A 19,496-nucleotide genomic window follows, 5' to 3' on the forward strand; every position below is an offset into this window, starting at 1 on the left:
ACCTCTGCAATACCAGTGTGTTGCCTTATCCCACGATTTCACACATCAGCTGCCATGGTATCTGCCCCAAGAGTCCCATCAGCATGGCTCTGATGAGCCAGCCCCACTCACCTCTGGCATGTCCGTGCTCAGCACCCGYACGGCTGCCCCAAGGAAGTCTCCGATCAGCATTGTGAAGCCAGGCAGACCCAGGAAGAAGAACCATGGTGGGCAGTGCTTTATGACGGTGTTCAAGATGTCCTGCAAAAGAACATACCTGTGAGATAAGCCAGAAAAACCAAAAGCAAACAGGAGAGTTCAAGAAGATTTAACTTTGAGGTTCACTAGTCCCACACTGATCAAGGTGCAAATTCCCAGAGCTTTGGRTGCAAACTGACCTCCAGGTAATCAACACCTTCCACTCCAGAGGTGTGGAGTAACAAAAGGGCATTTGGTATTTAGGTGACATTTGTATCCTTAAATTCCTGTTAAAAACCCACACCACGAAGCCATGTTTCTTTGYGCCTAAGCACAACCATTGTGTTAAGTAAGTATTTGGATTCGAAGCATCCAAATGTTTAAAAGATTTAAGATGAAGCATTGCAGGACACTGAGTGAGAGTTCCTAAAATGTCTCAGAATTCCACACSACAAGAACACCAGCTGCCCCGAAGGTCGGCTCCCTATGCCCTGAAGGAACAGACTAGCAGCCTCAGCATGCTGTGGTATCGAGCACATTTGAGCCAAGCATTTCATCTTTAATCCTTCCACATTTCAAGTTTTCACAGTCTCTCCAAATCAGAGCAAAGTTCCAATATTTGAGTTAAGATTTCTTCTCTGTGAGTTTTGCAGGTTTAAAATTAGGCCTAAAATCGATATTATCCTTACTTACAACATTCTATTTGCTGAAGAGTTAGATCATGCTATTTCTATACTGAGTAGAAAATTATTTTCCACTCAATAAAACTTCGAAAAGTTGCAAAGGAAAACCCTTTTCCATGTCCATCCTTATTGGTTTCACAATGTGTCAAAGATAGCCTGAACTTAGAATCACAGAATGTATCAATGTGCTCAATCTCTACAGCAGAAGCCAAAGCTGACAAAACCAATTTTCGCTACATGAAGAGATGCTTTAACATCACCACTATTTTCTCAAAGCCCTGCTAAACACCTGCAYAGCCCCTACTTAGTGTTCCATGTTTTCACCACCAGCATCCTATGAAATAACTGTTATATATTTAAATAAACAGTAATAGTTTTTAACATAGTAGCAGATAATGCTTTCACTTTCCTGAATAAGCTAAAATGCCACTCGAGTTAATGTTTAAACTTGTTTTAATCACTTCCTTTGATACATTTTAAGTCAATATGGGTCAATGCAAACAATGAGAACCAGAGCAGATGGATGCAGCAGCTCATAAAGCGGGTGGTAAACTCTCAGTCGGAGCAGAACAAAGGACCCACCTTGTTATAATTAAGGGCTGATTAACGCTCTGTGCTGGTCCAGGCACACCACACCTGTAMAGCAGAGCCAGGTACGGCTGTGCTGGCCCCTAATCAGGGCAGCAGATGGGAGCAGGCTGCTGTTGACATGTGCCACCATAAAAGAGCCTGGGCTAACCTGGCCAGGGAGGTGGTGGCGGTGGAAGCACAGGGACCTGCCTCAAACAACTGCATTAACTCCTGTCCTCACCTCATTGCTCCCAACTGTCACACACCAAGGCCCTGATTCTGGCCACTCTGGCCCTGCACCGTGCACTGAACACTTTCAACAGGGGGGTGGAGAAAAACAACAAAACTGTTACTGTAATATATGAATGCTGTGCAGCACATAAGTTCCAAAACACTGCAAGAGTGGGGCTGAAGCAATCTACTTGCTGRTTACGAGATGTAGTATTACTAAAAATCCATCATTTTCCATAGGGAGAAAGTTTTCAAAAATTTACTTTGAAAACCTCTTGAAGCAGTCCTTGACTTCCCTTTGAATTTCCAGTATGGGCTGCTCACTGCAGTGACACACACAGGAACCATCTCCCTAAGRCCCAGAAACAAACCCGCTCAGCCGGGCTCATCTCAGGCATTCCTCGGTGCACTTTGGATGACTTCAGCTCAGGCCAGGCAGGTTGTACCCTGTCTGTGGGCATTGTTCTTCTGCGCAAGAAGGGTCAGAACAAGCCCAGGACAGTGCTCAAAGGTAACCTGCCAGGTTTTGTTCCCTTTCCCAATCAGCAAAACACCCGACTCACAAACTGGGGCAGCAATCTGGTAGCTTTGGGAGCTTATCAGCAGAGAGAGGCTTGTGAGAAGGCGAGGGAAYGAGAACATCTGTGCTATCAGCGATACTGCAAAAATCAGGTAATTCAAACAGAGCYGGGCCGCTTCCTTCCCTTCCCTGCAAACGTAAACTCTGGGCAGCAGCTCCCAGCCTAGTCAATGAATCACTTTAATTGAATGCTATGTACACAGCAACTGGAAAACACAAGCCATAAGAAAAACATATGGTGATGGCCATGAAAATTGGTTTACTCATTCTGCACAGCATTGTTGCTTTACTTCTTTCATAATTGACCTTTAGAACGATAAATGTGTAAAATAATTTTGGTTTATTATGGCTCCAAACCTTTCAGCAATTACACAAAATGAAAATTTAAAAGGAAGTATTCATTCTGGAAGCATTTCCATTGTTTACATAATTGCACAGCTATAATTTAGTGTTCATGTTGTTAAAGAAAAGTGAAAAAAAGGACCATTATGGACTATTTCAATTCAAAATGATGCTCTGTAGTGTTAAAGCTGGGGAAGAGGGGAGAGGAGGGGGCAATCACATGCATGTCCCTCTCAAATGCATTAACCCTATAAATGGCATCATATTTCAATATAGGTTAATCTAGTAATTCAAATTATAAGGTCATAAACATCCACTGAGTAAGTGAAATAAATTTATGCAAGTTCACTGAAAGGTCAATTGCAAAAATATTCTTCACCTAATTTTTGTTCAAGCTTTTGCAGATTACAGGTGTAACCAAATAGCCTGCCAGCTGCCTTCCTCACGTTTCCAATTGTCCCTCAACAGGAACAACATGGATTTTTCACTGAAAGTTCACTCTGTTCCTCACTGACAGACACCTCACTAGCAGCTGAGATTTACAGCATAGGAAAGATTATTAATTTACAGAAGACATAAGTGGTAAATCTTCCCTTTTTCTTTTTTTACTTTAAAGGAACAAACACTTCCATTTACTTATTTCCATGTTTTCCTGCCTATCATTACATTTCAGGTAAGAGTCAACTCCTCAAAAATTAAGTTCCAATAAAAATTCAGAAGTATTTTGACAACCTCAGCAGATCCAGGATTATCTTATCAAAAAAACTTCATTTCAAAGTACCACTTAAAACCTAACCCCAAAACAGCCACATTTGCCCAAGTACCTCAAGGCTGGAACACAATACAGGGAGTTTTAAATTTTTTCCCATTTTGGAGCATGTTTGATACTTTCACAACTGGGGAGAGCATTCTGATTAAAGGACTGGAATGAATATTTTGGTTCCTGTACACACAGAAAGCAACCCCTGAGCACCCAGTGGACACAGGGGACAAAGGTGTGGGTAACAAGGCCACCACACTGACTGGAATGTGGAGATGGCTTTGTGTCACCACACACATCTCTCCCAAATGCCTGTGGCAAGGACTGCTCCAAAMTCCGACAGACACAACACTGACCACAAAACAAGAATTTGGGTGAGATGGAAGCAACTGAGGAAGGGCAAATGTATTAAAGCAAAATAAATAGAAAAGGAAAAAAACCCACCAAAATAATTTCAGAATGCACAGCTCCTACAATTGGCATGACCTGGCTCCCCCTTGCTTCCAGTCAATCTTCCAGCTATTTTCCCCAGCACTTCCCACTAACCCTGCTCTGGGCAAGCAGAGGGGGATGTGAGAGTTCCTGTGAGACCCTGGCATTTGGACTTTTGTTTGTCCCTACTGGAAACACACTGTCTGTTAACACTTTTTCAAAGCACTCAAAGCACATAATGGGAGCACACAGGCAAATTTTCTACAGAAAATGAGATAAGGGGTGGATTAAAAGAGGGAGAAAATCATGGTAGTCATTGGAAAGAAGTCTTGAGAAGCTAAAATAGGGAAATCTAAGCCTTAATAGACTACATTAAGGTTATTTCCTTTTAAATGGCAGTCTGAGAAAGAATCTAAATGGCATTATGGTTTCTGTACAACCATGGGTCCTCGTGTGCAACACCATCAGGCACAAATCCAGGCAAGAAGTACCCATTCCACAGGAGACAAAAGCAAAGCTACTCATTTATTGTACCTTTGCAAGGCTACTGCTGCTRTACACTACTCCTGGCTGCTGAGTAACAACTGGACAGAAAGATATAAAAGCCCACAAATGTAGTGGATTTCTTTAATGTCAAACCAATGATAGTACAAACAGATAATTAATGACTCCTCTGGTAGCAGCTCTAGTGAAAAATGCTTCCTATTACAAATCAGCCATTTCCCACACAGAGAGCTCCAGTCAGTGYTTCCACAGAAGCTTATTGCAGAGCTGCAGCAGCTCCCTTTCCATAATCACCTACAGTGMATTTTGAACAAATAAAGAGGCTTATGGACCACGTACATCGGTACCTCACCACCTCTGTTGACAGAGCCTCTCATCCACGGCATCCTTTCACTGCTAAAAGGAATTGAGCTAAAACAAAGCTGTTAAGTGCCCTGACTGCAGCCAGGCTGTGCTCCATGGGCAGGCCTGCTGCATGTGCTGACATTTAATCACCCAGGACATCTGCCAGCTCAGCTGGACTGGGGCTATTTTCCTCTTATTCCATATTTAAAGTTTGYTCTGCTCTTCATATCACTGAACTGAAAAACCCACCAGCAGAGCCCCTTTCCTTGGTTGTCCATTGTCCTTTGCACAGAAAACCTCAGAAGTCTCTATGTTTGATTATGCTCTCTAAAAATGTAAGTATCCAATTCCAGAGGTYCTCCGGCAAGTAAGTATGACCATAYTCTTATTAAATTTATTTGTTAAACTCATTCATAAAGTCAGGAATACAACTGAACCCTTGGTCACTTTGCAGGTAACACCTCAGTGCTGCTGACAGGTAACACCAGGCACAATAATTGATGTTCACCCTACTAATAGGGTGACTGGCTAAAAAACTACACTGAACACCTGAGGGTTGAAACTTGAAAAAGGATTGAAAATCTGCTTCTTTTTAGAGTCCCTACAAGGTAAGCACCTCACCTGCACTGCCTTCTCCTCTCAAACTGCACGTGGAAATTTAGACAGAAACAAGAAACCACATCACAAAAAGTCACAGAATTCTTAGGAGAAAACCACCAGCAACCTCCAAGGATTATTTAAGTACCAGAAGGACCAGAGCTGAAAAATTACAATTACATCAACAGTTGTTTTTCTGAGAAGTGTTCATAGCTTTTTTGGATTGTGTTTCAGTAATTCTGTTTTTCAGCAAAAAAGGAGGAAACTATGGAGCAAGGAGACACTTAGGGACTTTTTCAGGAATAAAGAAACAAGTATTGCTACAGCAAACAGCCACTAGCAATAATAAAATACATTTCCTGGTTCAGGTATCAGTAAAATTTGTGTGTTGCCGTGTTAAGATTTTGGATTAATTAAAAAAAGTTGCATTTATTGTCCAACTCAAAAGACACAACCCAGTTGCAACTGCTGGAATAGGGGTTTTCCAACCATCAAGCTCACCTGGCAGCAGAAGGCAGCTATGCCTACCCAAACTGCAGCAGCTATACCATACCATCCCTACAAACCACAMCCCAGGAACATTTTCTGATTTCTAGTCATCTAACCACAAATAAACTAACGCCCAAAGTGGTAGTGAACATCCCAATTCTCTTTCCTTCATGCTGGCAGCCAGGGAGGGGAGGTTGTGAGCTCAATGAGCTTCATTCATAAAAAAAACCTAGGAAAATAATCCAGGCTTACTCCAGCAGCAGAGCAATGCCACTGGCTGGRGCAGAGCAGGAGTGAGGCAACTCCCACAGATGGTCACTTGGCCCCTGACCCTGGGCCCCCTCCCAGCCCTCCCTGACCGTGGCTCACTCCATGTGGCCGTTGGCCTCATGGCTTCTCCCACCTGGAAAGGTGATGCAATCCTTGCAGAGAATTGTTCACTTCTCCAGGGATGTTTCCTGTTAGACACCTCCACATGGATAAATTAGCTGCAGCTCATTACCCCACTGTCTCCTCTGCTGAGCTAATTGCTACATCCTGGGCTCAGAGTGCCATGGGAACCTTGCATAAAATACACCCTCACACTGCTCTTTTATGCACCTCTTGAGACCAGGCTTCAAAGTTGGAGGTGCTGGGAATAACACTGTACTCATTTATAACATATTCAAAAATGGATTATTTTGTTTCTCTATCAACACCAAAAGCTACACAATACAACAGCAATTTCCTATTCTCACATCCTTAAATGAAGAATGAAAAGAGAAGTACCGTTTGAAAAAAACATTTTTCATGCAAGCCAAAATACTGAAAATCATTCAGGTCAGAAACCTCCTTGACTGTAATACTTTTAATTATGTAACAACCTAAAAAGCTCTTTTAAAGTAGCCAAGGTGATTTCCTGGAGCTGGGCTGTCTTTCTGCAGCTTTCCCACATAAATGCTAAAAGTTGTACCGTGATCCATACAGAAGGAAAATTCCTCCATGAGACACCTCCTACACTTGCTTCTGAATATTACTTAAAAGKGAGAAATCTATTCCTGTGCTTTGCAAACAAATCCAATCTGTGCTATAAAGTCTGCCCCCAAGTTTATTTCGGTTTGCACTGACTTAAACCCTGGAAACCATGCTAGGATCCCYGTTTCAGTGATTCAGTATCCTGTGATTCCACAGCCTCTCTGATCAAAAGGCTCCCACTACCTGAGCACCCAGCAAATACCTTGGAGCCAATCATCCTGGAAATAGAGGAACAGGTATAAGGATCCTGCTTCCTATCATCACATTGCTCCAAGGCACTGCCAGTTAACACCTTACCCCATTCCACAGCTAAGGAAAGCACAACGGGAAGGACACACACACACCAGCAAACCTGTGGTCAAGTGTGCCACCAAGAGGCAAACATAGCCACCGGAATGGGGAGGAAGAACAAAGAGCAGCATTAGTCTGCAAAATATCCAGGGAAACCATGGAGGGATGGGCAGTGAGTGTGGGGCTACAAAATATCTGGGAAACCCTGGAGCAATGTGCAGCTSCAGCAGGACTTCCAGGATTTTCCAGGAAAAAAAAAAACCCTGCTTTTCTATTCTTATCTTTTTAAAAGGAGTTTGAATGTTTTCCAAATGCTCTGACTTTGCAGGAAAGGAACTGAGTTGCGGGCAAGAGTCTGGTAACAATTCCTTCTTTCCCTATTCCATCTCAGAAATAACCAAACCTGTCCAGATTCCTGAAGGCACAAGCACAACTCCCAGAATTTCCCAAGGGGTCCCTGGGCCCCCAACATAGCTTCGGCCCTTGCTCTCATTCCTACAGCTCTAAAAACCTTGAAGTAATCTTAGATAGTCTTTATTTTGTCAAAAGAATATTTTTAGTAGTTTCTATGAGCATTAAGCTGTTTCTGTGGGACAATAATCATCKGACAGCTCCACTAAGACTTTTCCTCACTTCACACTGAACACTTTATTCCTCAGCCCAYCCCAGGACAGAGAGACCTGAAACAATTTTTATCCACAGTAGCAGAATGTTTTGACAGCATCTCGTGGCTGCCATGGCACAGGACAGTCAGAAGGGCATTCAGGGAGCAGTGACACATTAAGCAAAGCTTGTACCTGGTCTTCGCTTGTCAGGCCCAGGCGCATCACGAAATAGAAGTGCACCAGGAAGTCGGAGTTGGGCAGCAGGTCCTGGCGCCGGCTCATCATGGCACAGAGCAGCCTGAACGCCTGCAGCTTCCCCTCCTTGTACTCGCTGGGCAGCATGGCTGCCTGCAACAAYAAAACCATGGATTATTCCTTGCTTTCCCCACTAGCCAGCTAATGTAAAGCTGCATCTCCAGCAGCTCTCCCATAAAGCACRTACAACTTATATTCAGGTCCAAAGAGCCTTTGGAGGGCATTTGCCATCTGAGCCAGCAGTGATTGTAAAAGTTAAAAATATGACAGCTAAACAGGCACCAATTCAGGTCTGATATAGAAGAAAATGTGGAGGTGTGAGAATTTCAGAACTAACCTTAAACAACCATGATGCAAAGATCCTGAGAGGTGGGATGAGGACAGGAGGAGAGGGGGTTGACTGATTGTCCACGCTGATAGCRAGGTTGTCCCGGATCTAATAATTTTAAAAGAAGAGTGTTAGCAATAGCAATAGCTTACTTTTTTAAGGTTCTTTATTTCACATRATTATATTTTAATTTTACTTTCTTTACATTCAGGCATTACACCCTGTGCTATACAGAGTTCCCACTTCAGCCAAAGCCACCAGGAAAGCTTGTTCTATGCTGCTGCTCCCTGGCCAAAGCAAACATTACCAGTTTGAGTCACACTGTGGGCCTTTACACAAATACCACTGTCTGTACTGCCTTTTTCTTTGCTACTGTTACCTCATTCCATTTAAGTTCTCCTGTCATTGGACAGGATTCTCTATTGGAGTTAACTACTGGAAACCAAACAAGAGAAAGCTTCCTTTAGGACAAAACCCTCCCATGCCATGCKTATGCTCATGCTCCAGGTGCTAACACTGAATCCTATTTAATAATCATTTCTACAACAAAAGAAAAGTCGTTATCACTAGCTGTAAGTGCCACATACCTTTGCAAGTTTATACCACAGTTCATACAGGTAGCAAAAAACTTTTGCATGGATTTTAGGTGACTGTATATTGTTCACATCTCCAAGAATTCCCAGGATCCTCCTCCATAACACAGCAGCAGAATCAGGATGCCAACCAATAAGGTTTCCACCAGCAATTATACTGCAATCRTCAGCCAGGAACTCACTACTGTCTGTAAATTCAAAGTGTTCCATTTCCACAAGTTAGAAGTGCAGTGTAAGTATGAATTTGGTCAACAAAATCTCTAACCATCTTCCATCTCAAAAGAATTCTCTCCCTCAAATCTCTTTCATTGTTCAAGCTGCTTGTGAGTCAAAGAAAAACACAGCAGCAAACACAGGAAAAGGGACTCCCAGGTGACAATGCCACAGAGCACAGCACTGCCATACCACACTGTCCCCATCCCAGTGGGGTTTTCAGCAGGGGAGCAAATGCAATAAAATGCAACATTCATGTACCTGAGGGATGTATTCGATCAATAACTGGCTCTTACAGGTAATATTTCTACATTTATAAAAGTAATTTCTTTCTTTCTTTCAAGATCACAGTGTAGCAAGACCCAGCAATGCAACCAGAGAAAGGAATAAAAAACACACTGCTGAAGAGTCTTGAGCAATGTGCTCAGGCATCACCATTCACACAGAGCAGCCCCTGAGAGAGCAGAGTGCACAGAAAGCAGAGCCTGTAGGAGACTGTCAGGATAATGGAAGTTATATTCGTAAACAGTAAAAAACCCAGTCCCATACTGAAGTGCACATTTTAATGACAAGAGCTGGTAGCTGCTCYCCTATCCTCAGGCAGGAGCACACCCATGCTCCAGGTGTACCTGCAGCAGCCAAGGTGGGGAGTAAAGTTACAGGAAAACTCTATACAAGCAGAAGGAAATAATTCATGTCCTCTGAGGACTCAAGGAGGGTTAGTGAAATAAAAGGCATTTTATGTTTGAATATATTTTAAAAACAACTTAGGGAATTTTTTCCCACTTTTTGTGATGTAGCCTAACGAAGTTCCAAAGTGCTAAACCAGATGTTATTTATTAAGTACATTAGAATGATCTTGTACAGATCTGTCCCCAGGGAAATGGCATCTCTGCTGCTCAGTAGTGGTGTCAGTGTTGTTCTGCCTTACACTGTTTGATTTCCACAGCAAAGTTGTTACTTGGGTGAGAAACAGGAATGCAGTCAAGGGCATATAGGCTCTGCTGGACAATGACACATCTGTTATCCCACCTCTCCTTTCACTCCATATTACCTTGCAGGTTACTATATGTGATGCTCTYTCTTTGTACCACCAAAGGAGCAATTCTTGCATCACAACCATAAACAGTGAATTTATCATACATGATTATCCTTACTATGGGCACTACTACCCTTTTTACAATGTCAGTCTGAGCTGGACTGGGTGTGCTGTTTCACTAAAGCAGAGATAATTCAAAGGAAAAGTGGATATGAAATATTATCCTTGAAACTGTATCTGTTAGGAAACCGGCCTGTAAGATATTCCTATGTTACTGCATTAGCATCTGACTCACATCACTAGATGAAAGGCACTTTCACAAATGGCAAAGAATGAACCAGTTATTTCCTATCAGACAAAAAATACAGTAAGACATTTCCTTAGACCATTTTGCTATGAAATAAAGCCTATTACACTGAAACATAAATTAGTGTATTGTACTTGAACACTGGGCCAGCTCATGAAAGACCAGCTACCACAGCCTAGCTGGGCAGCAGTGGCATTGTAARAAGCCCAGCTTTTTTCAACTGGATGGTGGCTTTCTGGATCATTATTTATTGGCAAAAAGATTCATTATCCAAACTCCTTCGACTCTGGGTGTGCAAAACTATTCTGAATGAGCATGATGAAGGGCGCTTAGTGTTACATGCCCATATAAGCCAAGAGTCCAAGATCCTCTTTGGGATACAAGTGTGAGCTCATACTCAGTTTGGGGCCTGCAGTACCTGTGAGGTTGGCGGGCTCCTGTGAGGGACTGAGCTGGAGCCAGCGTGGAGCTGCAGGATCCACACACATTCCTGTGGCTGCTCCGGCCTCGGGGTCGTCCTCAGCTGCCTGCCAGGCCACCAGCGTGATGTCCATGTCGGCCCCACAGCCCAGGGATGTGTCACTGCTCACACTCTCACCTGCAACCACAAACAGCACAGCCCTGGGCTCACAYCTGTGCCTAAAGGCTGCAGCAGCAGAGCACCTAAGAAAAGTGTCTCAGCTGTCTGCAACAAGATAGAATTACAACACTAATTTCAATGGTGGCACTTCAGAAAAACACTTTGTTGGAACTCACTTTTTTCTCTCTCTCTGTAATATCCATGTGATTGCTGCAAGTCTGCTTTCAGATCTAGCTCAATTATACTACTGCTCCTCTGCATTAGCACCTGCAGAGAAAAAAAATCATCTCAACTCACACAGCTTTGAGAACTACACCACATTCTAGCTAATTTCACACACACAGTCATTAGAAATTAACTACAACCCAGTCAAGACATTCTCATGAATATTCAGTCTACTCAAGTCTCTGTCAATGTCTTTAGGAAAACAATGTACTTTCCATTTCAGTCTTTATCCCCCCTTTCATAACCTCAGTTTTCACATCAACAAGCAGGAGTTTTTTACCTATGTTTTTCAAACACATCTGAAGTAATTTGTTAAGGTATAAAAAAAACCTTGCAGCTTTCATATTCCACAAAGACGATCAGGCTGAGTCATTTATGATTTCAACTGCTCACTCAAAAGTTGCCATTAAAAATGTATGAAGTTTGCCTGTGCTAATGTCAGCTCACACTAACATCTGCCATGCACGGCTGGTGATAAGAACTGTGCTGAAGAGAAGCATTTTCATCAGTACTTTAAACCATCAAACATTTATTCCAGTGTACCATAGCTCTCTAATAGCCATGAATTATTTATCTTTTACTAGTTAGGAACTTCTTGTTGATGTTTAATATTTCAAAAAAGAAGAAAAGTCTTGTATAAGACAAGAATAGAGATACACCTGCACAAGCAGCTGATGAGATCAGGAGATGCAAAATGATCACACCMAGCAGGACAATAACCAACAGCTCAGTTCCAGACAACATGCTAGAAATGGGATTGAACACTTTTCACACTTAGACTTCCCAGAGTTTCTAAATACTAAAAGGCATCTGATTAGAAAGAAAACACTGCTAGAATCTTATCAGTAATGACTTTCAGGTTTGTCTTACTTGCTCCACTTCATGCTCCTTTGCACATCCCCTATTTTCCTGAACTGATTTGGAGTCTGAAGTTGAATTTCCAGCCTTTTTACCTAGAAATTTTAGAAAGGAAACAAGAACTATAAACATTTGCGGGACCAAAACACATAGCAAGTCATAYGCAAATTTCAGTGACGTTTATGTATCTCATATTTACAGTTAAGGGAGGCAATACAACACTCAAATGGGATACAAGACACTTTGAAAAACCCTTCAGAACCATAACATACTTACAAGAGAGGAAAACATACTTACAGGAGAAGAACTGAACTCCAACTGCAGCTTGAATACATAGAATTTAAATGCAAATCAGGTGAAAAAAAGTCGAAGAGTTACATACAAAATGCACACACATTCCAGGTTTCATTCTTGGCCTCCCAGCTTTACAAAAGGTCACATCCTGCATTTATGGTCTCTAACTTCTTAAAAACAGTTCTTTCAAAAACAGTTCTTTCAACAACTTAGCAATTACRTATTGACTAAGAAAATGAGATAAAAACCATTTTAGAGAAGAGCTGGAAACCAAGGTAAATGAGAGCTTAATTTATAATGCTGCATAAGTCTCAACACTTTTGCTTCAGAAAGACAACATTGCTGTATTTCATTAAAATTACCTTGAAAAAAATCAGATGGAGTCTGATCTGCAATATCTGAAGTGCTGCTACTTCGAGCTAGCTGCTGCTCTTGGTCTGCAAATGGGCCTGCTGCTTCTGTTCCTTCTGAATTTTCCAGCTGTTGAGATTCTTCAACTTCTGTTGATATAATTAAAAGACAAAATATTTGCAGGAGCTCATGTATACATGCGTGAACTCCTCGACTAAGAAAGCTCTATGAAAAAGTGACCCTTGCAAACAAAATTCCCAAGGTAAAATGTACAAGTTCTAATTTAAGTTCTATCCTTAGAAAAATTGCCAAGTTTAGAGAGAGAGACATGAGCAATGTAAAAGGTCTAGAAAAGGCCATAAGTGACTCTGGGGGTTGACAAAAGGGAGAGGAGGAGGTCCCATGAACAAAGCTGTGTTTTTAGTGCTGAAGACCCAAACAGATCCCTGCTCCTTCTGGAAATAGAAAGAACAGGGTAGAAGGAGCAAAACTCTCTTAAATGCAGTGTGGCTGCACTCCCTGAGCCCTTTCAGGAAGTGGGGGAATAAAGAATGGCAAGTTCAGAGAAAAAAAAAAAAGGCTCTGAGCTATGTATGACTTAAGCTTAGCTTGTGAGGACAAATCCAATCAAGCACCTTTTGGTTTGGCTGTAACTGCAAGTGAGGAGAGTGAGGCATGAAAATTCCAAAGAAAAAGTAAACTAACATGCTGGGGAAGGAGCAACAGGAACTCTTGAGATTAGAGAGTAACACAGTGCTTTTAGAAATGCATTTCTCTTAGGATTGGAAAAAAAACCCACAGAAAACTAGTAACACTCTAACATTTCCATCCAGCAGTGTCAAAGTTTTAATATTGCTTTATTACTTACTATACATTSTAAGTATTTCAGAAAGTTATCTCAGGAGACACATGCACAAAAACTAACATTTCTAGTATTTACCGACTTCAGCTGATTTTCAATGTCCTACAGAAAGCAATAATATAAAATATTCAATTCAATTCACTAGTTGGAACCATTTCAGTGTTCCTCCTAAGATAACTTGAGATGAAAACACACCAAAGATATTTCACAGAGCAAGAATCCCTACAGGGCCATAAAGCACCACACACAAAACTCTTCTTCTCTTGCTACTGCAGCTAAGGACTGTGGGTAGAATACAGGAGTCACAAATCCCTCCCAGGAAGTGAAATTAGGAATTTTTACTTTAGTCACTAAGCAATATAAATCCAACCATAACTGATGGTAATCTTTAATAACAACGGGAAGAAAAACTGCTTTGGTTGCACTGCTGCAAACAGCTGGAGAAGAACTAACTGGACAGAAAGGGTACAGACAGAGAGCAGTTAAAAAATATAAAGAACATTGATATAAAAGATGACTTTCAAGTACAGTACCTGACAGTCTGTGAGAGCAAGAAGTGTAAGAGATACCAGGGAAGAGAGAGCTCACAGTGTGAAGCAGAAGAGGTACACTTTTAGTAGCTGGCAAAGCCTCATAAAGATGGACACAGTTGCTGATAGACTGGCTTCGCTTAGCTTACAAGAAAAAATAGAGCAACAATTATGTCAGGCAACACAATAAAATATTGCAGTTCTGAGTGTCACAATGCAACAAAACCCAATGTTTTGGGCTAAAGCTTTATAACAGTAAGCCCAGGAGTTTCACCCCTGAGATATAAGTTAACATTGTACAACACTCTCTCACACTGAAGTGGCGATAATTAGGGATTTGTGATCCACAGCAAATGTGGAAATACCTTTAATTTGAACACACACAAACAAGAAAAGCCCTGGATCAACACTTCCAGGTTCTCCCTACTGCTCTGGCAGGATGTCAGTGGGAGAAAATGCTGCAGCAGTAGAGAGAATCCTCCACTGGAGCAGAAACAGGGACTTGCTGAATTTAGAAATAAAACACACTCAGACTGAATTGACTCTGCTGCCAAAGAGCTCTGTGATCCATGCTGAAGGTGGTGGCTCAGTTATGGAGCCTGCAGCCACAAACCAACTGAGTGCCCTCCCTCCTTCCAGCTCTCCTGGTAAGGAACCAGGGCTATGCAGCCTGGCAGCTCCTGCTCAAAGGAGGGGATTTCCATGGGAGCCTGGATCCACAGCCCAGTGAATTGGCACATGGAAACATGCTGCCTTCATGGCAGAAGAGAGAGAGGCCACGTTCAGGCTGTTGAAATGCTTAAACAAGCAGAGATCTGTTTCATGTGTGGAGTCTCAGCCATTGCCCCAGCATTCCTCACCCCAGTCTCCCTTCTCCTGCTTTCCTTTTTCCAGAAGTAATCAGGAGATGAAAAAACTCAACATGCCAAGAAAAAGAGAGCTAATAAAGCATCTATCAAAGGACAAAATTATTTATTAAATACCTGGTTTACCCTTGTGCTCCCAGGAAATAGTTCTATCAATATCAGTTATCTTCCTGACAGTAATAAATGATTTCTTAGGAACTAAGATAAAAATAGCAATGTACTTCCCTAGAAAAACCCCTAATGTGCACAGATTTAACTTGCAATCCAATGTCCTCTAGGTAAAAGCTTATATATAGGATTTCCCAAGATACCTTGGCTCTATGATTCACACTGCCCAAGACACGGACATGCAGCATCTCTGTTGGGGCAGTTAATTATTAAACTGCTTTTGGAAGCAGCCACCCCTCCAAGGCAGATTTAAAACTTGAGTGTTACTGAGTGTTTGTGTACCAAAGCACTTCGCTGCAATCTTACCTGTGGCCCTCTGACGGACAATGTTTCTTGCTTTCTCCACTCCCGGGGCCCCAGAGGTTGTAGCACTTCTGAATCTCATTGGCTCCACAACTTCAGGATGACTTTTCCAGCTTAATGAAAAAGATCTTCCCACTACAGCTGTTTTCTGAGGCTCTAAAACACCACCTTAGGACAAAGAACACAAAATTTTCTGGCAYTGGGTGCTTTGGAATATATTTTGCTGGAGCATGAATGGACTCAGACATGACAAAAATCAATACTTTAAACAACAGATTAAGTTCTACTATTAATAAAAACCAACTGGTACTTCAAGCATGTGCATCAATTTCAAGGTGGCATGTAAGCACAGCTAAAATACTGTAAATCAAAGTTTAATAAAAACACACAGTGAGGAATTTTACAGAGTTGCCTGTGCCAGCCTACAGCACAGAAAACCACATTTCATTTCTGTTACCCAGAAAACACTGACTGTAGGTGCATACCCCAGCCTGCYGAACAAGCCAGCTACTGTTCCTCTCCAATGAAGGATGACAATACACAAATCCAAAGTGCTGCACATTTCATTAGACAGGTTCTTACACCAGATTAAGTAGCATGCAACATTAGATTAAATTAAATTAATTTTTAAGGTTAAGCTTCAATATTTAACTGATTTGATATAAAAAGCACGGAAGCACAAAGACCAACCTTTGCCTCTCTGCTTTTTTTCTTTCTGTTCACTGAGCTTATCCAGGGGCAGGTTTGTCATCTCCACACCATACACGGTCCTGGCCAGCACTGCAGTCAGGGAGTCCATGATGTTGGCCCACTCATTGATGAGCTCCTCCCAGTCCGTCAGGGAGGACAGGACACTGAGCAGCTCATCCCACAGCTCCCGAGAGATATAAACGCTCAGGTTTGCTCTGATCCAAGCCACAATGAGGGTCTGYGGGAAGAGACACCAGTGGCAGCTCAGGCAGATATGGCAAGATGAGTTCARCACACWCAGCCCARCCCACACGCTGATGAAGTCAACTCYGACCTGCACATCAGCACAGGCTCTTGGTGAGGCACAGCTGCTGTGCAGTGCTACTTTCTCTCAAAACACTCCCACAAATAATGGGGAAAGTTGCTGACGAAGGAAGTCTAGAGATATTTCAGGCTTTCTAAATGTTGTCTGGCAAACTGAAATACACCTTGCAGTAACAGCAGAAGGAAGGACTGTCCTATTCTGACAGAGCAACTGCAGGGACTGAATTCTGGGGCAGCACTACACAGCTACAGTGTCCAGGCCTGCAAATACAACAGGATGCACAAATATCTAATCTCACTCAATGTAACTCAAGTTTTGACTTGCCAGCTGGAGTTTTAGGAAAACAGTCACTTGAATCTTACATTCTAGAGATACTCACTGAATATATCCCACAGAGGCCGTGTGCCCACCTGTACTRCCACAGATTATAACAGAATCCCAAAGAACAGAGCAAATTCAACTCTTGCTCTGTTAGGAACAGTTCACAAAGTAATTACTAGTAAAACACTAGTAAAAACCCACCCTTCACAGTAATACAAGCAGGTTTCATAGTACTTAACTAAAACCATGGGCAATTGTGACAGAACAAACCAAACMGCCCCATTTACTCACTCGGAACAGCAGCCCTGCCATGCTCTGAGCAAATGTGTCCTTTGTCTGGTTCTCTTTCGGCTTCTGCATCACAGCTTCTGTTATTCTGAGGAGTATCTGCAGCATCTGTTCCCTGGTTCCAAAACAAAGTGTGTTCTATTAATTACACTTGTTCATTAATTCTCCAGCAAGCCTTATTTATTGCAAATGCAGTCACACTTCAGACTTTACAGATCATTTGCAAAACAACTTATTTGGCTGTGGACTGTAAAAACTTTTTCTCCTAAATGATGCTATATKAAGCTTACCATGTCTTTCTATTCATTGACAGCTCCATTATCATGCGCCTGAAGATACTGAGAACRGCTTTGCAAGCATCCACTTGCTCCTTCAGCAGCACAGGGACCTCAGTGCACGGCTCCAACAGGAAAACATTTGCTGAATTTGTCAGGAATACCTTCAACGGAGGCATTGACAGTCCATTTGCACAGTGTTATGAATGAAAACAGTCAAGACAAACAAAATACTTTGYGCTCATTTAGTTAAAACTTTCCTTCTCCTTAGAGGAAGTTTAATGTTTTATCCATCACTTTATTTTTATCACCTGGCTGTGATATACCAGCCAGGTGCCATCACAGACCCACCAAAGCATGCATGGCTCAGTATGGGGTTTGTGGGTGTCTTCTGTTTGGGCAGGCAAAAGGACATTCCTCCAGTCACTCATTTCCTACTGCCATTTGCTTAAACAACCACCAGTACTTTCAATAAGTAAAATTCAGCAATAGTAATTACTGATTAGTTCTCCTAGCACTCATAGTAGGAAAAAAAACTAACCTCCTGTCTTAAAATAGAGATATCTGGCTTTTAGACATGGTCCTGTGGTTTAATATACATGTTTTAGAGTGTTACACGAAGTCTAAATTGTATCTTACAAAACYAGTCAACCCCTGGTAGCTCTTTTCCTCCATCTTGGAGACTATAACAGAATTTGTAGTGTAAATTACATGATCAGGTAAGTTACAGCCATGTGCCCTTCCCACACACCACACCTGCAGGGCAGCCTGAACACCAGCTTTCACATCCCTGTCCTCATCTTCCAGCACACAGCCCCTGCTGACAGCACTGGTGAAGGAGTAGGTCCTGCCCCAGCTGGAGGAGCGCTTGTGTCCRGAGAGTTCTGAGGAAAGCTGCCAAATACAGCCCGGTTAATGACACGGCAGAAAGGAACAYTCAAACAAAACCATTGCTATGGTCAACAGCAAAAACAGGGAAATTGTCATGGCATACCTTCATTCCTACAGGGTATTCCTGTCTATTACTTCTTAATTTCCAGACTTGGAATTTAAACATCCATAAAAGTTTTAGAAGGTATGTTATTTAAAATACTTAACACCACTTTTTGTTATCATATGTTGTAGCAACACTTAAATTCAAGTCTGGCAATAAATTATTTACAAAAATGAAGTCAAAACCTTATCATTGTCACTGTTGTAYAAACCAAACACCATCTTTAGTACAAGAAAACTTCCCTTTAAACAGTGTCACAGTATCAACAAACTTTTACTGATAGTTCAAAACAGGACATTTTTAAAAGATGAGGCAAAAAACCACCTTAATCTCCTAGATCAGAGTCCAGCTCCAAATATTTCATCTAGTATATACAAATTTGTACATATTGTCAAATTCCTCAGTACCACCAAAATGAAATAGTTCTCCATTCCTTAGGATAGCAGACAGCCAATTTTACCACTGCAGAACCCATGAGTGTTTCTTCCATGAAGTTCCTGCTGTCATATTTAAATATGCAGGGAATAACCACAAATGATGTTTCTCAAACGAGCCGCAATTCTTCCCAGCATAAGTSCTACCAGACACTAGCTAACTATTTCAATTGTGAGCCCTTAAATAAAAGCATTTTTAACCTTTATTCTCCACATTTTTAAATTATAACAAAGTGATGTGAAAGTGCAAGCCTATATTGCAGGTGGACAGATCAAAGTAAGGAACAGGGATACCATACATGTTTACCATCTGTTTGCACTGAGGAGTCTTCCAGGGGAACAACAGCATCCTGACTGTCCTCCTTTTTATCTGGCTCCTCCATGAACACGGGTTTCTCTTGCAGTATCCACTTCTGATACACCTTAACCACCTTCCGTGTTGCAGATATATCAGAAGGTGGCAACAAAAAAGCCTAAAACAGAAAGTTCACTGATTTTACTCTATATAGGACACAGACATGAAGCATATAAACACGTACTCACCATCATTCACACTGTCATTTGAAGTCACGTACTCACCACCATTCACACTGTCATTTGAAGTACCAAGCTTCAGCTCCCACAACAATGCCATAATCTTATTGTTAAAACTAGATCTAGGAAGGAGCCCACCCTAAAAGGCTTCTGCTGTGATTAGCATCAAGTTTGCCCAGTTACCAGACCCCCATGGTGTCTCGCTCACAGCCATTTCCTTTAGCAATAAAAAAYGCAGGAGCA

General features: G+C 41.9%; 1 protein-coding gene across 2 annotated transcripts in view; it reads right to left on the reverse strand.

Annotated features, from left to right (window-relative positions):
* Positions 1-19,496, reverse strand: part of RALGAPA2 (Ral GTPase activating protein catalytic subunit alpha 2) — a 92,715-nt gene that overhangs the window by 54,342 nt on the left and 18,877 nt on the right. For both annotated transcript variants that reach the window (XM_057381674.1, XM_057381666.1), the window contains exons 11-24: positions 19,019-19,192; positions 18,048-18,185; positions 17,307-17,455; positions 17,020-17,131; positions 16,083-16,320; positions 15,396-15,560; positions 12,675-12,812; positions 12,031-12,113; positions 11,112-11,202; positions 10,774-10,953; positions 8,791-8,984; positions 8,213-8,311; positions 7,813-7,968; positions 112-240 (exon numbers count right to left, since the gene is read on the reverse strand). In XM_057381674.1, coding sequence (XP_057237657.1) covers positions 112-240; positions 7,813-7,968; positions 8,213-8,311; positions 8,791-8,984; positions 10,774-10,953; positions 11,112-11,202; positions 12,031-12,113; positions 12,675-12,812; positions 15,396-15,560; positions 16,083-16,320; positions 17,020-17,131; positions 17,307-17,455; positions 18,048-18,185; positions 19,019-19,192 — 2,046 coding nt within the window. The remainder of the gene's footprint in view (positions 1-111; positions 241-7,812; positions 7,969-8,212; positions 8,312-8,790; positions 8,985-10,773; positions 10,954-11,111; positions 11,203-12,030; positions 12,114-12,674; positions 12,813-15,395; positions 15,561-16,082; positions 16,321-17,019; positions 17,132-17,306; positions 17,456-18,047; positions 18,186-19,018; positions 19,193-19,496) is intronic.

Source organism: Malurus melanocephalus, unplaced genomic scaffold (assembly GCF_030028575.1).
Source record: "Malurus melanocephalus ecotype Western Australia unplaced genomic scaffold, MMel_1.1 scaffold_13, whole genome shotgun sequence".
NCBI classification, from domain to species: domain Eukaryota; kingdom Metazoa; phylum Chordata; class Aves; order Passeriformes; family Maluridae; genus Malurus; species Malurus melanocephalus.